We start from the raw sequence: 13,306 nt of genomic DNA, 5'->3' as shown, positions 1-13,306 counted from the left end.
TATTCTCTGTTTACATTGTAGTTTTGCTCGTTTTACAAGTATTTTTACTGAATTTATCAGTTTTTAAATAAGTATGTCTCATTGTATAGCATATAAATGCCACAGTGATGCTAAAAAAAAAAAAAAAAAAAAAAAAAAAAATGCACAAGCTGGAACTAGACTGCATTTCCACAGAGAAAAAGTAAAGTGTGCTTACTCAGCTGTCGCAGAGGGTCACCAACAGAAACTGGATCAGACACGAGACCTCACACTGCAAAAGCTTTTTTTTCACATGATCTACATTAAGTGTGTGCGACAAAGTGTGTGTAGTGTTTGTGGCAAAGTGTATGTGGCTGCACGCTCTAAAATCTTGGTTTAAAATGGCTCAACTCGCAGCGCTCTTAATCTACCCAGTGCCATGTAGATCATGTAAAAAAAAATAAAATAAAATACAATTTTAGATTGAAGTATCATGTCGCGCTGCAAGTTGAGCCATTTTAAACCGAGATTTTAGAGCACACATACAATGTAGATCATGTGAGAAGAGAAAAAAAGAAAAGCTTTTGCAGTGTGAGGTCTCATGTCTGATCCAGTTTCTGTTGGTGACCCTCTGCTACAGCTGAGTAAGCACACTTTGCTTTTTCTCTGTGGAAATGCAGTCTAGTTCCAGCTTGTGCTTTCTTTTTAGCATCACTGTGGCATTTATATGCTATACAACGAGACATACTTATTTAAAAACTGATAAATTCGGTAAAATACTTGTAAAACTACAATGTAAACAGAGAATATAAACAGCTGAGCTGCTCCAAGCGGCCACTACCTGACATCACATGTGTCACCACCGCAGGAAGCCCATCTCATCTCATCTCATCATCTCTAGCCGCTTTATCCTGTCCTACAGGGTCACAGGCAAGCTGGAGTCTATCCCAGCTGACTACGGGCGAAAGGCGGGGTACACCCTGGACAAGTCGCCAGGTCATCACAGGGCTGACACATAGACACAGACAACCATTCACACTCACATTCACACCTACGGTCAATTTAGAGTCACCAGTTAACCTAACCTGCATGTCTTTGGACTGTGGGGGAAACCGGAGCACCCGGAGGAAACCCATGCGGACACGGGGAGAACATGCAAACTCCGCACAGAAAGGCCCTCGCCGGCCACAGGGCTCGAACCCGGACCTTCTTGCTGTGAGGTGACAGCGCCAACCACTACACCACCATGCCGCCCAGGAAGCCCATCTTGCATTTTAAAGAAAATTCATCGTTATCGAACACTATTTGGTCTCCAAAAATGAACGTTTGATTTTTGAAATCTGCAACTACTTTTACTTAAAATAAGTTTGAGAATAAATCCACTGGAGGATCCCTTTAAGTGAAAAGTAGACTTTTAGAAATATTTACATGAATTTCAGAATTTCCTAATATTTGGTACGTCCCTCTTTTGCTTTAATGACAGCATGCACTTAAGCTGGCATGGACGGCACAAATTTGTGTAAACCTTGATGATCCATGTTAGATTAAATCCACTGGAGTGCTCATGTCTGAACACGCATTTCAATGGAAGAGATCCGACTCGGTACTTTGTACAAAGTAACGAACATTGTCAAGGTCATAAATTTGACTAGTGACCGAGAAATCGTGCAGAATCTTGAATATTTCTTCTTCACTGTAGACTTCATAACTTTTCTTTGTTTCAAATTATTTCCAAAAGTTTCTTAAACTTTGTATCTTTCCAGTTTTTACTGTTAAAAAAAAAAAAAAATCCCAGATTTTCAGTGTGGTCTCAAACTTTCAGACCCTGCTGCATACAGTGGTGCTTAAAAGTTTGTGAACCCTTTAGAATTTTCTGTATTTCTGCAAAAATATGGCATAAAACATCCTCAGATTTTCACACAAGTCCTAAAAGTAGATAAAGAAAACCCAGTTAAACAAATGAGACAAAAATATTATACTTGGTCATTTATTTATTGAGGAAAATGATCCAATATTACATATCTGTGAGTGGCAAAAGTATGTGAACCTTTGCTTTCAGCATCTGGTGTGACCCCCTTGTGCAGCAATAACTGCAACTAAATGTTTCTGGTGTCTGTTGATCAGTCCTGCACACCGGCTTGGAGGAATTTTAGCCCGTTCCTCCGTACAGAACAGCTTCAGCTCTGGGATGTTGGTGGGTTTCCTCACATGAACTGCTCACTTCAGGTCCTTCCACAACATTTTGATTGGATTAAGGTCAGGACTTTGACTTGACCATTCCAAAACATTCACTTTATTCTTCTTTAACCATTCTTTGGTAGAACGACTTGTGTGCTTAGGGTCATTGTCTTGCTGCATGACCCACCTTCTCTTGAAATTCAGTTCGTGGACAGATGTCCTGACATTTTCCTTTAGAATTCCCTGGTATAATTCAGAATTCATTGCTCCATCAATGATGGCAAGCCGTCCTGGCCCAGATGCAGCAAAACAGGCCCAAACCATGATACTACCACCACCATGTTTCACAGATGGGATAAGGTTGTTATGCTGGAATGCAGTGTTTTCCTTTCTCCAAACTTAACGCTTCTCATTTAAACCAAATTGTTCAATTTTGGGCTCAGCCATCCACAAAACATTTTTCCAATAGCCTTCTGGCTTGTCCATGTGATCTTTAGCAAACTGCAGACAAGCAGCAAGTTTTTTTGGAGAGCAGTGGCTTTCTCCTTGCAACCCTGTCATGCACACCATTGTTGTTCAGTGTTCTCCTGATGGTGGACTCATGAACATTAACATTAGCCAATGTGAGAGAGGCCTTCAGTTGCTTAGAAGTTACCCTGGGGTCCTTTGTGACCTCGCCAACTATTACACGCCTTGCTCTTTGAGTGATCTTTGTTGGTCGACCACTCCTGGAGAGGGTAACAATGGTCTTGAATTTCCTCCATTTGTACACAATCTGTCTGACTGTGGATTGGTGGAGTCCAAACTCTTTAGAGATGGTTTTGTAACCTTTTCCAGCCTGATGAGCAACAACGCTTTTTCTGAGGTCCTCAGAAATCTCCTTTGTTCGTGCCATGATACACTTCCACAAACATGTGTTGTGAAGATCAGACTTTGATAGGTCCCTGTTCTTTAAATAAAACAGGGTGCCCACTCGCACCTGATTTGTCATCCAATTGATTGAAAACACCGGACTCTAATTTCACCTTCAAATTAACTGCTAATCCTAGAGGTTCACATACTTTTGCCAGTCACAGATATGTAATATTGGATCATTTTCCTCAATAAATAAATGACCAAGTATCATATTTTTGTCTCATTTGTTTAACTGGGTTCTCTTTATCTACTTTTAGGACTTGTGTGAAAATCTGAGGATGTTTTGGGTCATATTTATGCAGAAATATAGAAAATTCTAAAGGGTTCACAAACTTTCAAGCACCACTGTATGTATATAAAAACCAAAATGTAATTTGATAATTATTATTACTGTTTTTAAAAATATGCCAAAGAAATAAACATGTACTTTTTGTGATGTCGGATTTAACATTGGATGATAAAGTGCACATCATTTTTCAAAGTCTGAACTACAAACTTACAAACATTATATTACCCTGTAATCAGGTTAAATAAAACCTTTATGATAATCACATTTTATAGTTTAGTAGTTTATAGTGAACAAAGACCATCTTATGCACTATAAAATTAAATTGCAGTTTTATAGGTGAAATATAAAATATGTAGAGGTATACCAGGCACCAGAAGGACGCAAACATTTGCACTCGGCTGTATATCGTGTTTGTGCGGGTACCTAAGACAGCCTGTAGTGTTGTAGAATATGTCTGTTTCAGACTGGCTCTGCTGGATAACTCCAGAGTCTCCACCTCCTGACAGAGGAATCAGCACTCGCTCGGTCAGCTCGGCTAGACTCTCCCTCGCCAACTTCTCCTTCAAACTGTCCTTAGACGACAAGTTCCACAAAATACCTACCAAGAGAAAAGAAAAGCTCAATCCCAAATTAAGGAAACATGTCTGTGCATTACATTTATGTTAAATAAAATAAAATAGCCACACCCCAACATTGTACTTTAACTGTGCTGTATTCTTGCAATATGGTAACCTTAATGGCAATAAGTGGATTTGCACATAACAGACAACAAACCGGGCTATAAAATCTTGCTAAAATCACCTGGCAACTGAGAACAAAGAAGCAAAAGAATTTTAAGCCCTGTTTATTGTGTGGGTGGGTGGAAAAAGGGGGGTTATCCAGGCACAAAGGAGACCTACAGGAGGGAAATGGCGATAGTCCCACAGGACCTCAAAACTGGATCGAGTCCAGAGAACGGTCTGACTATTTACAATCTCAGCCTCTCTTTCTCACTGTATCTCTCTCACCTCTGCCTTTCTCAGGATACACTCAGTGCTCTACTTACAGCAAGTTCACCTGTGGTTACTACCCAAACTAAAAAACACCCCCTCAACCTCGCTGTAGTTATTAGAACACTCAATTACACTGGTTAAGTCTTCCAATTCATTTTTAATTTGAGTGACGACAATTTATACTTTGTATAGCAGTCTGTAGCTGCACTATGGCGATTTGCCAGGAATGACTGATAACATATCAGGGAGGAAGTTAGAGCTCATCCTCACTGCAACAGTGAAAGTATAAGTGAACATTCTGCATGTCAGAAATCCTAATTTAAAGGTCCCATGGCATGAAATTTTCACTTTGAGGTTTTTTAACGTTAAAATGAGTTCCTCTGACCTTCTTAAGTCACCCCAGTGGCTAGAAATGTCATAATGTGTAAACCAAACTATGCCCACCCTTAGTCAACATTTGAGAATGGCGCGTCAAAATGGCACGTTGATAGGCTCTTCCCTTTACTACGTCAGCAAGGGAGATGATCCCCACGCCCCCCCCGTGGATTCCCACCCACTGTATGGATTGCCCGCCCAGCTCAAAAGTTGCCACCATAGATACGTCACTTCAATTTTGTAGTGAGGAGACCATAGAGGACACAACAACATGGCACCACCTAAGCGAGCGAAACATGGAAATTGCGCTGTACATGGATGTGACAACACAGAAAGGAGTCTGTTTTTACTGCCGACGGGAGAGCCCCTGAAGACGCAGTGGCTTAATTTTATTTACTCCAATAATACGCCGTCGAGTCTACCTAAGACGGTGTATGTTTGTCGGAAGCATTTTCCTGAGGAATGTTTCCACAACTTGGGACAGTACAGGGCAGGTTTTGCACATCAACTGTCACTGAAGCCTGGGTCCGTACCAAGCATCCCTGCCGCATCAGCCACAAACACCGAACAAGTAAGTGTATAACTGTTAAGTCGTTTTGCCGTGTTTTAAAATCTGTGCGTTAGCCTTGCAATGGCTACATTAGCTGTGCAGCTGACCGCTTCCTGCAGTTAGCCAGGTACTCTGCGCTACAAAACCAAAAAGCATGCAGGATGCTCTGTTAAACTGAGTTTAGTCTGGAAATTGACTAACTTATGAGCTCCGCAATGCATGTCTTCTGTTGGATAAGCGATATGTTGCTGTAGTTGCTGCTTCTATCCTCTTTGGTTATGGAGTGCGTGTTCAAGCCTAGGGTATTATACGTTCGTAAACTACCACTCCGAACACTCTCACTCATGCCCGCAGCTTGGTCAAGCCCCTCCCCCCATGGCCCGCCCCCACCCTCCCCCGCCTCCACCCTCCCCCGCCTCCATGCTTCTCATTAGCAAAACGACGCACTGGGAAAAGCGCTGAAATGGGGCTTTCTCCCAGGAGGCTATATCTACGTGCCGAGGGTTCATTTCGAGAAAGGCTGCGGATATAACATCCGGAAACCTCCACGAGCCCGTTTAAAGCATCAACAAACCACCATGCCATGGGTCCTTTAAAAAAAAAAAAAGTGAATACATCTTGAATATAGTTATATTTATCTACTGCTTCCTACTGTAAGATTACAATGAACCAAATAGGATAATTAAACCCATTTCTAGACATCCATCCATTTCATTCATTATCCGTAACCGCATATCCTGTGCAGGATCGCAGGCAAGCTGGAGCCTCTCCCAGCTGACTATGCGCGAAAGGCGGGGTACACCCTGGACAAGTCACCAGATCATTGCAGGGCTAACACTCACATTCACGCAGTCAATTTAGAGCCACCAATTAGCCTAACCTGCATGTCTTTGAACTGTGGGGGAAACTGAGCATCCAGAGGAAACCCACGCGGACACGAGGAGAACATGCAAACTCCACATAGAAAGGCTCCTGTCAGCCACTGGGCTCAAACCCGGGAACCTTCCTGCGATGGAGCTACACCACCGTGCCGCCAATTTCTAGACATTTGTTACTAATTTCAAGCTTGACATTGTCTTCTGCTGGTAGATCTGGATTTCCCCACCTAATCTTAAGCCTTATTTCAAGAAAATAAAATAAAAGCAACATTGAATTCAAAAGTCAAAATGAATGAGTAGTAGTGTCTAAAAACAAGCAGAATAATCTAATATTTTACTTGTGATTTATAATAATCATATAATAAGAATTATTCGATCTACATTCACTGGATGAGCAAATCACACTGACTGGCTACACTACTACTAGGATATCGGCTCATATACCGTGAGTAGAGAAAAACAAAATGGCGGCTTTGTTATCAAGTATTGAAAAGAAACAGAAATAGCTAAAAGAATATAATCCCGGGCGGCGCGGTGGTGTAGCGGTTAGTGCTGTCGCCTCACAGCAAGAAGGTCCGGATTCGAGCCCCATGGCCGACGAGGGCGTTTCTGTGTGGAGTTTGTATGGTATGTTCTCCCTGTGTCCGCGTGGGTTTCCTCCGGGTGCTCCGGTTTCCCCCACAGTCCAAAGACATGCAGGTTAGGTTAACTGGTGACTCTAAATTGACCGTAGGTGTGAATGTGAGTGTGAATGGTTGTCTGTGTCTATGTGTCAGCCCTGTGATGACCTGGCGACTTGTCCAGGGTGTACCCCGCCTTTCGCCCGTAGTCAGCTGGGATAGGCTCCAGCTTGCCTGCAACCCTGGAGAAGGATAAAGCGGCTAGAGGAGATGAGATGAGAATATGATCCCCCACCTTCCAGTATCTCCTGTTCCACACTCCAGCCCAATCGGTGGCAGTAATGCACCTTTAAGTCGGTTTGCCAACCACCAAAAAAAAAAAAAAAAAAACCAGTGTAAAGAAAAAACAACAAAATGGCGGCGCGTGTTGCTGAACCAACCAAGGACGAAATAAAAACTACTTAAAAACAAAACCCCCCAAAAATAAAAAAAAGCAACAAAATATGGAATAAAAAGTATTTGATGGTAAGAACATTTTTTTTTCCCCAATAATTATTACTACAGCATTTTTCACAAATTGCAACCGTCATTTTGCTGGTTTGTTTACATTCTAAGCGGAAATGATTTTGTCAGACGTTTTGTATGAAGTTTTTATTTATCGAATTTGCAAAAAATAATAAAAAGGCTCCTTTTCTCAAAATCCAGTCAATGTGGATAGAATAAAACAGTTATTCCACTCAATCTCATCATACATGGCTTATAGCCAACTCTGTGCTACACGCCTCGTTGGCCATCAGCTCATGTACGACTTGATATCGTGGAATAAGTTAAATATTACTTATCCTGAACATGGGCAAATTTATCACTTGTTCAGATATAGTTTTTTGCGATGCATAATATATGTTATACCTGTAACGTTCTTGCGAAGCTCATCATCTAGCTCCTTCAATGCAGAGACCAATTTGCTGATACCACCAGCCTCGATTAGTGCCGTCTTGTTTTCCATGTTCTCATAGATGAGGTTGCGTGTGGCTCCTGTAGCGTACCGTTGCACTTCCTGGTTCTCACTGCTGTATAACTGCACTAGTGCAGGGATCCCCTTCAGATTTCGTACCTTTGCATGCGGACAAGTATACAGAGATGCTTAAATTGGACAAAGTTTTTCCAAATTTATACAAGCCTAAACTTCACAAGCATGAGTTTCTCCCAATGTCTACTGTACTAAAAGCGGTGTTTGAACGCTTCACTTCAAAATGCCTGCTTTGCCACTAACTGTAGGATGCTTGCAGAAAAGCACAGTCCAACATGACAACCAAAGTGCCAAACATCTGCAGATTAAAAAGATGAAAAGAAAGTTTTGGCCAGTTTTTGCCATCATGTGCTCTGAGGTACGGAACATTTTCCACCCTCAGGGTCTCTGGATTATGATTACAGACACACGGAAAGCATTCCATGCATTTCGTTCGAGTCTGAAGCTAAACAATAGAACATATGTTTGAAAAAGAATCCTCGGAAGGAATGTTTTGAAGGTCAAGGAAAAAATTCTGCATATTTAATAATATTTCAATTAAAAGTTGCTATTTTCTTTTTCAAAAAGCATCAAAAATAAAAAATTAAAAGTTTTGAATTATGCATCAATAAATTTGACATTAAAAATTAGACATACATGGTAGGAAATAAAAATTTTCTTCAATTCTTACAAGTACAGTGTGGAAAATTATGTAGAAATGCTAAAAGAAAAAAAAAAAGTTTAATCCATTGTGTCAGAACAAGTGCATTATGTAGTAGAAGAAGAAAAGTCTGGAAACCTGCCATCCAGTCTGGGATGTTTGTTTGGCTTCAGATTGGCCTCGTCAGTCATTTCATAGACACATCTCCAACACCCTCTTCACAAACTTATCAACCATTATCAGGACAGGTGGCATGTTTATAGAGTTGTAACTTGGCTTTCAAGCAGCTGAATATCCAAGTGTGCTTGAAAGTGAAATCATAACAGTCCTTGGTAATGATACCTCTTTTTAAACCATCTTGCTTTTGTACAATATGTATGAGATCGATTCCAGACGACAACGTGCTCCAGCCAAAATTGTATTCAATGCATCGGAAGCATGCAGGTTATTATCCATCTGAAAAGCAAAAGTACTACATCCCGGGAACACACGAGTGTAATGCGGACCAATCATGATATAGCGTGGCTCCTCATCCAACAGGATTGTCTGTTGCCACAGTTCTGACATTGCAAATCTTAGCCATATATTCTACGTCAATATTACAGAATTGCCATGAGATGTGTACATGGTTGGAAACTGTGCATATGGGTGGGCTCAATGAATAATAATTTAAGGGCGTATTCACACCTACGTTGTTTGGTCCGGACCAAACGAACCAAATTTCCCTTGGTCCGGACCTTTTGGGTTGGTCTGAATACAAACCACCGAACTCTGGTCCGGACCAAACAAGCGGACCGAGACCGAGCTGCAAGGTCGGACTCGGTCCGGACCAAAGGAACCCTGGTGCGGATATTTTGGCGGTGTGAAAACAGACCAGACCTAATCCGACAGTTTTGCTTTTTTGTACCTCGGGAGCTTCCGTCGTTTGTCGAGCATTATGGGAAACAGAGTCTTGACACTCCACCGCAAAGTGCAAACACTGTTTCGGTTGTCAAGGGAACCTTACAACAGTCGTTCAGTCACCAGTGGTAGGCGAGTACAAAAAAATGAGTAGGGGCAAACGTGGGCCGAGGAAGAAACGCGTACCCTTGTGGATATATGGGCAGATGTCCACATATCTGAGCTTTTGGAGAGAACACACAAAAATGCCGACGTGTTTGCTGTATTCAGTGAGAAAATGAAGGAGAAGGGGTTCACGCGCTCCCCAGAACAATGTCGGCTAAAAGTGAAGAAACTCCGTCAGACCTACATTAAAATCAGGGACATTCTTTCAAAAAGTGGCGGTACTAGCGACGCAAAAAAGAAATTCATCTATTACGATGACCTAGATACTATTCTGGGGTCAAAATATAATTGAGGCGTGGCTTTGTTGACAGATTTTGGCCAGCTTACTAAAATGTACAGTGTGAAAGCGAACCACACCAAAATGGAAAAAAAAAAAAAAACAACCACATTTGGTTCGGACCAAAGCAAGTGAACTATCGAACTATCCTGGTCTGAATACACCCTTAAAAAAGAAAGCATTCAGAGATTATTCTAGGCATATCAGGTGAAAATTCAAATTCAATCCAAACTGCTTGAAACTGCTCTCATTGAATTCAGAACTGAATTTTACAGAATTAAAACGTTTATTTTGTTCTTGAGCTATTACAAAAAGATTGAAAAAACGGCTTACTTTTTAGAAAACTGACACATCACGTATTAGGATCACATGGTCCAAAATGGGCCTCATTAACGAATGAGATCAAATGTTCTCTCTCAATAATTTTTTCCCCAAGATATTTACATGGAAATTGGCAGCCACAGACAGTTGTATACTGAATACAAAAGTTAGAACATTTAGTAAAAACGAATTATGTAAATTTGTATTTAATTATGCTAATTAGGTAAAACATTAAATCGGTATACTCAATAAAAAAGTAATAAAAGATTATTTCTAATACTCTCTTTGTGCTCTGTAGGTCTTTGTACTTCTTAAAAGTAGGGCCTACTAGTGTTTATATTAAAGAATATAAAATGATTATTTTGATTTTCACAGCTTTCAAGGCGAACCTCGAAAAAACTGTGAGCCACATCAAATAAACAATTCCAATTAACTTAATTTAAATGGACAGTCACATTTCTGATTTCTGTTTTTTAAAATATCATTCCGACCACCAAGATCTCAATATTTTTCATCAATACAACTCTAGTTATATTCTAAAACAGGCATTTATTTACATGAATCGGTTTGACTTTGAAAAAAAATAAGTAGGTAAAGCTATGAAAACTCACCTCAAAGTCTCCCGTGAATCATAACATCAAAACTAGCTGACGGAAAATTTTGCTGAATACTTCATCAGAAACAGTGAGAGCTAGAGAACATCCCTATAAAAGTTAACTGATTGATATTCATGAGTAATCCAGTTGGAAACCAATGAGGGGAGAGAGAAAGCACGCGCCTGACCGCTTTCCCATGATTCCAAAAGCACTGGTGGTTTCCCGACATCACATGAGCAGAGTTTTTACTCTGTTGTACCAACTTCAACCTGCTGTTACTCCCAAAGTACTGAACAGATCTTAAGGAGATAAATTTCTTTAGAAAGCAGAAATAATAAGCTTTTTAATTGATGGTATTCACAATAGAAAATATTCAAGAGTTAAGCAATGACAGATTTGGAAACTTAGATGAGCGTCTGCATGCACAATTTTCACAGCATGGCCAGTGAGCATCTGATATGCCTACATACTTCACTCTACCCAGTTAACTGTTATGGACCTATTTTTCACAAACCTTACCTAATGTACCTTTAAAGTATTGCTTCCTCTCAATTTGTTTAGCAAGAGAGATGCAGTTTCATGCCCATGCGATAATGTGCCAACAACGAGCACCAGTTTGTCTGATATGGCTCATTTCTTTTCACACAACTGGAAAAACTGCTTTCTGTACAGCTCTTAGTGATGTCTAGAGTGACAATCTACACATTTTAATAATTAATTTAACACAGTTTTGAAAGAAAATATTACTATTAAAAATACAATTTCTAACAAGAATAATTTTGTATTAGAAGTATCATCTCCAGTTGCTTGAGTGAAAAGTTTTATTTATTGTTTATTTAATGTCCATTTTATACAACAGTTTTTCTTCTGTTCTTATGGAAAGTGCCATTCAGTGGCATTAGCTGATGTGGAATATGGAGATATGATGTGATGTTTAATGTATTATCAAAAAGGCTGTAATGTAGCTCTGAAAGAGGCATCCGTATCAATATGGATACTGAATATCATGGAAAAAATAGTGTCTATTGGTTTAACTGAATGTTGTGTTTCGATACGTCAAAGATTTATTTACCAGATCCTTGGCGTCATTACTATGGTAACACTGATGCTGAATGTAGGCGGCTCCAAGCATTTGCATGGCAACATCTGCTGAGCTGAGATAACTGACTGCAGTCGTCATGTCCAGGCCGTGGAGTCTGTCCATGGGACAAACACAGGAAGAGCAGGAAAAACATCATGGAAAAGGTCATGGGGAAATCATCAACGATCAGTCCAGTTTCCATTATTCCATTATTTTAACGTTTAAGGGCCAAATAAGTAGGTAGTTATTTACAACATGATGGGGAAAGCTATATGGCTAATACTTGAGCAGTTTGACCAAAGAGTTGATAAAACTGAAAGCTAGTAGCTACCAATTAGCATCATGAACTTTGCACAATGCCAATTAGAGTACTGAATCCTTTCTTTGTTGGCAAGTTAGCATATAATTATTACATTACGATTCAATTACGCTAGAAGCTGCTGGACCTCACCCTCCAGGAATGTCCCTGCCATCAGCCACTGCATCACACACATCCACCCCTCGGCCGACGCTCTTCAGGCTGTGCACTGATCCTGCTCGCTTCATCATACTGGGATACTGCCCTCCGACCATCATGGTGTTGCCCCCAGTGGATGTCTGCTGCCACTGAATAGTGTTGTTGCCCATCCTCTGCTGCTGCATCTGCCGGTTATTCATGCGCATCAGGGTGCGGTGGGCTGGGCCTTTGGAAGAAGACTGATGAACAAGCTCTGCCTCCTTCCATCCTCTGCCAATACCGTCATGCACTAGTGTACCACTGAGGCTGCGTCTCATAGGCGACACAGTGGGCAACGGGCTATGGCCGTAGAAGGAGCGATGCTCAGAAGTGGTCATACCCTCCAGAGTTCCCCAGGTGCCACTGGGAGAAGGTTGCCCTTGCATCAACTGCAAACCTGCTTCCTGCTCCACTCGATTTACCTGGCCAATATTATGCCCTCCATTGTAGGCGTCATCATGATATCTGTACGGGCGGCCCACAACAGCGGGCATGGGGGTGCCAAGGCTGACTCTGCGCTGCGTGCTCATTTCCACAGCTGAACGTGAGGAGAAATCTCCAGCAACCCGATGCAAACGTGGGTTCTAGAGCAAGACCGTTATAATGATGAGACAATGAATACTTAAAAGGAATACTCCTGAGATTTTCAACCTAATCTCAGGTCTATCTACAACATCTGGAGCACGTGTGAGATTACCACATACAAGATATTCAACAAGTTTCACTGTAATGAAAAAAGACCAGACTACATTCAACTGAAACTTATTAAATTTTCTAAGTCGAAGGACAGTTTGAGAGTCATTTCATAAAGGATTTATGGAAAATGTGTACTTTTGTGGAACAACATGGTGAATTTCTCAGTAAATTAAGATCTAATCGTCATCCTCGTTAGTATAGTGAACAGTATCTCCGCCTGTCACGCGAAAGATTGGGGTTTGATTCCCCGACGAGGAGGCTTTAGGGTGGCACGGTGGTGTCATGGTTAGCACGGTCGCCTCACAGCAAGAAGGTTCCAGGTTCTAACCCAGCGGCCGGCGAGGGCCTT

General features: G+C 41.1%; 1 protein-coding gene across 1 annotated transcript in view; it reads right to left on the bottom strand.

Moving 5' to 3' along the window:
* The window catches only part of pkp3b (plakophilin 3b), a 78,714-nt gene that overhangs the window by 20,247 nt on the left and 45,161 nt on the right, over positions 1-13,306 (bottom strand). The window contains exons 3-6 of the mRNA XM_060911694.1: positions 12,217-12,845; positions 11,757-11,880; positions 7,665-7,869; positions 3,764-3,938 (exon numbers count right to left, since the gene is read on the bottom strand). Coding sequence (XP_060767677.1) covers positions 3,764-3,938; positions 7,665-7,869; positions 11,757-11,880; positions 12,217-12,845 — 1,133 coding nt within the window. The remainder of the gene's footprint in view (positions 1-3,763; positions 3,939-7,664; positions 7,870-11,756; positions 11,881-12,216; positions 12,846-13,306) is intronic.

Source organism: Neoarius graeffei, chromosome 27 (assembly GCF_027579695.1).
Source record: "Neoarius graeffei isolate fNeoGra1 chromosome 27, fNeoGra1.pri, whole genome shotgun sequence".
NCBI classification, from domain to species: domain Eukaryota; kingdom Metazoa; phylum Chordata; class Actinopteri; order Siluriformes; family Ariidae; genus Neoarius; species Neoarius graeffei.
The sequence above is the reverse complement of the archived record's forward strand: the minus strand, read 5'-3'. Positions and strand labels throughout refer to the sequence as shown.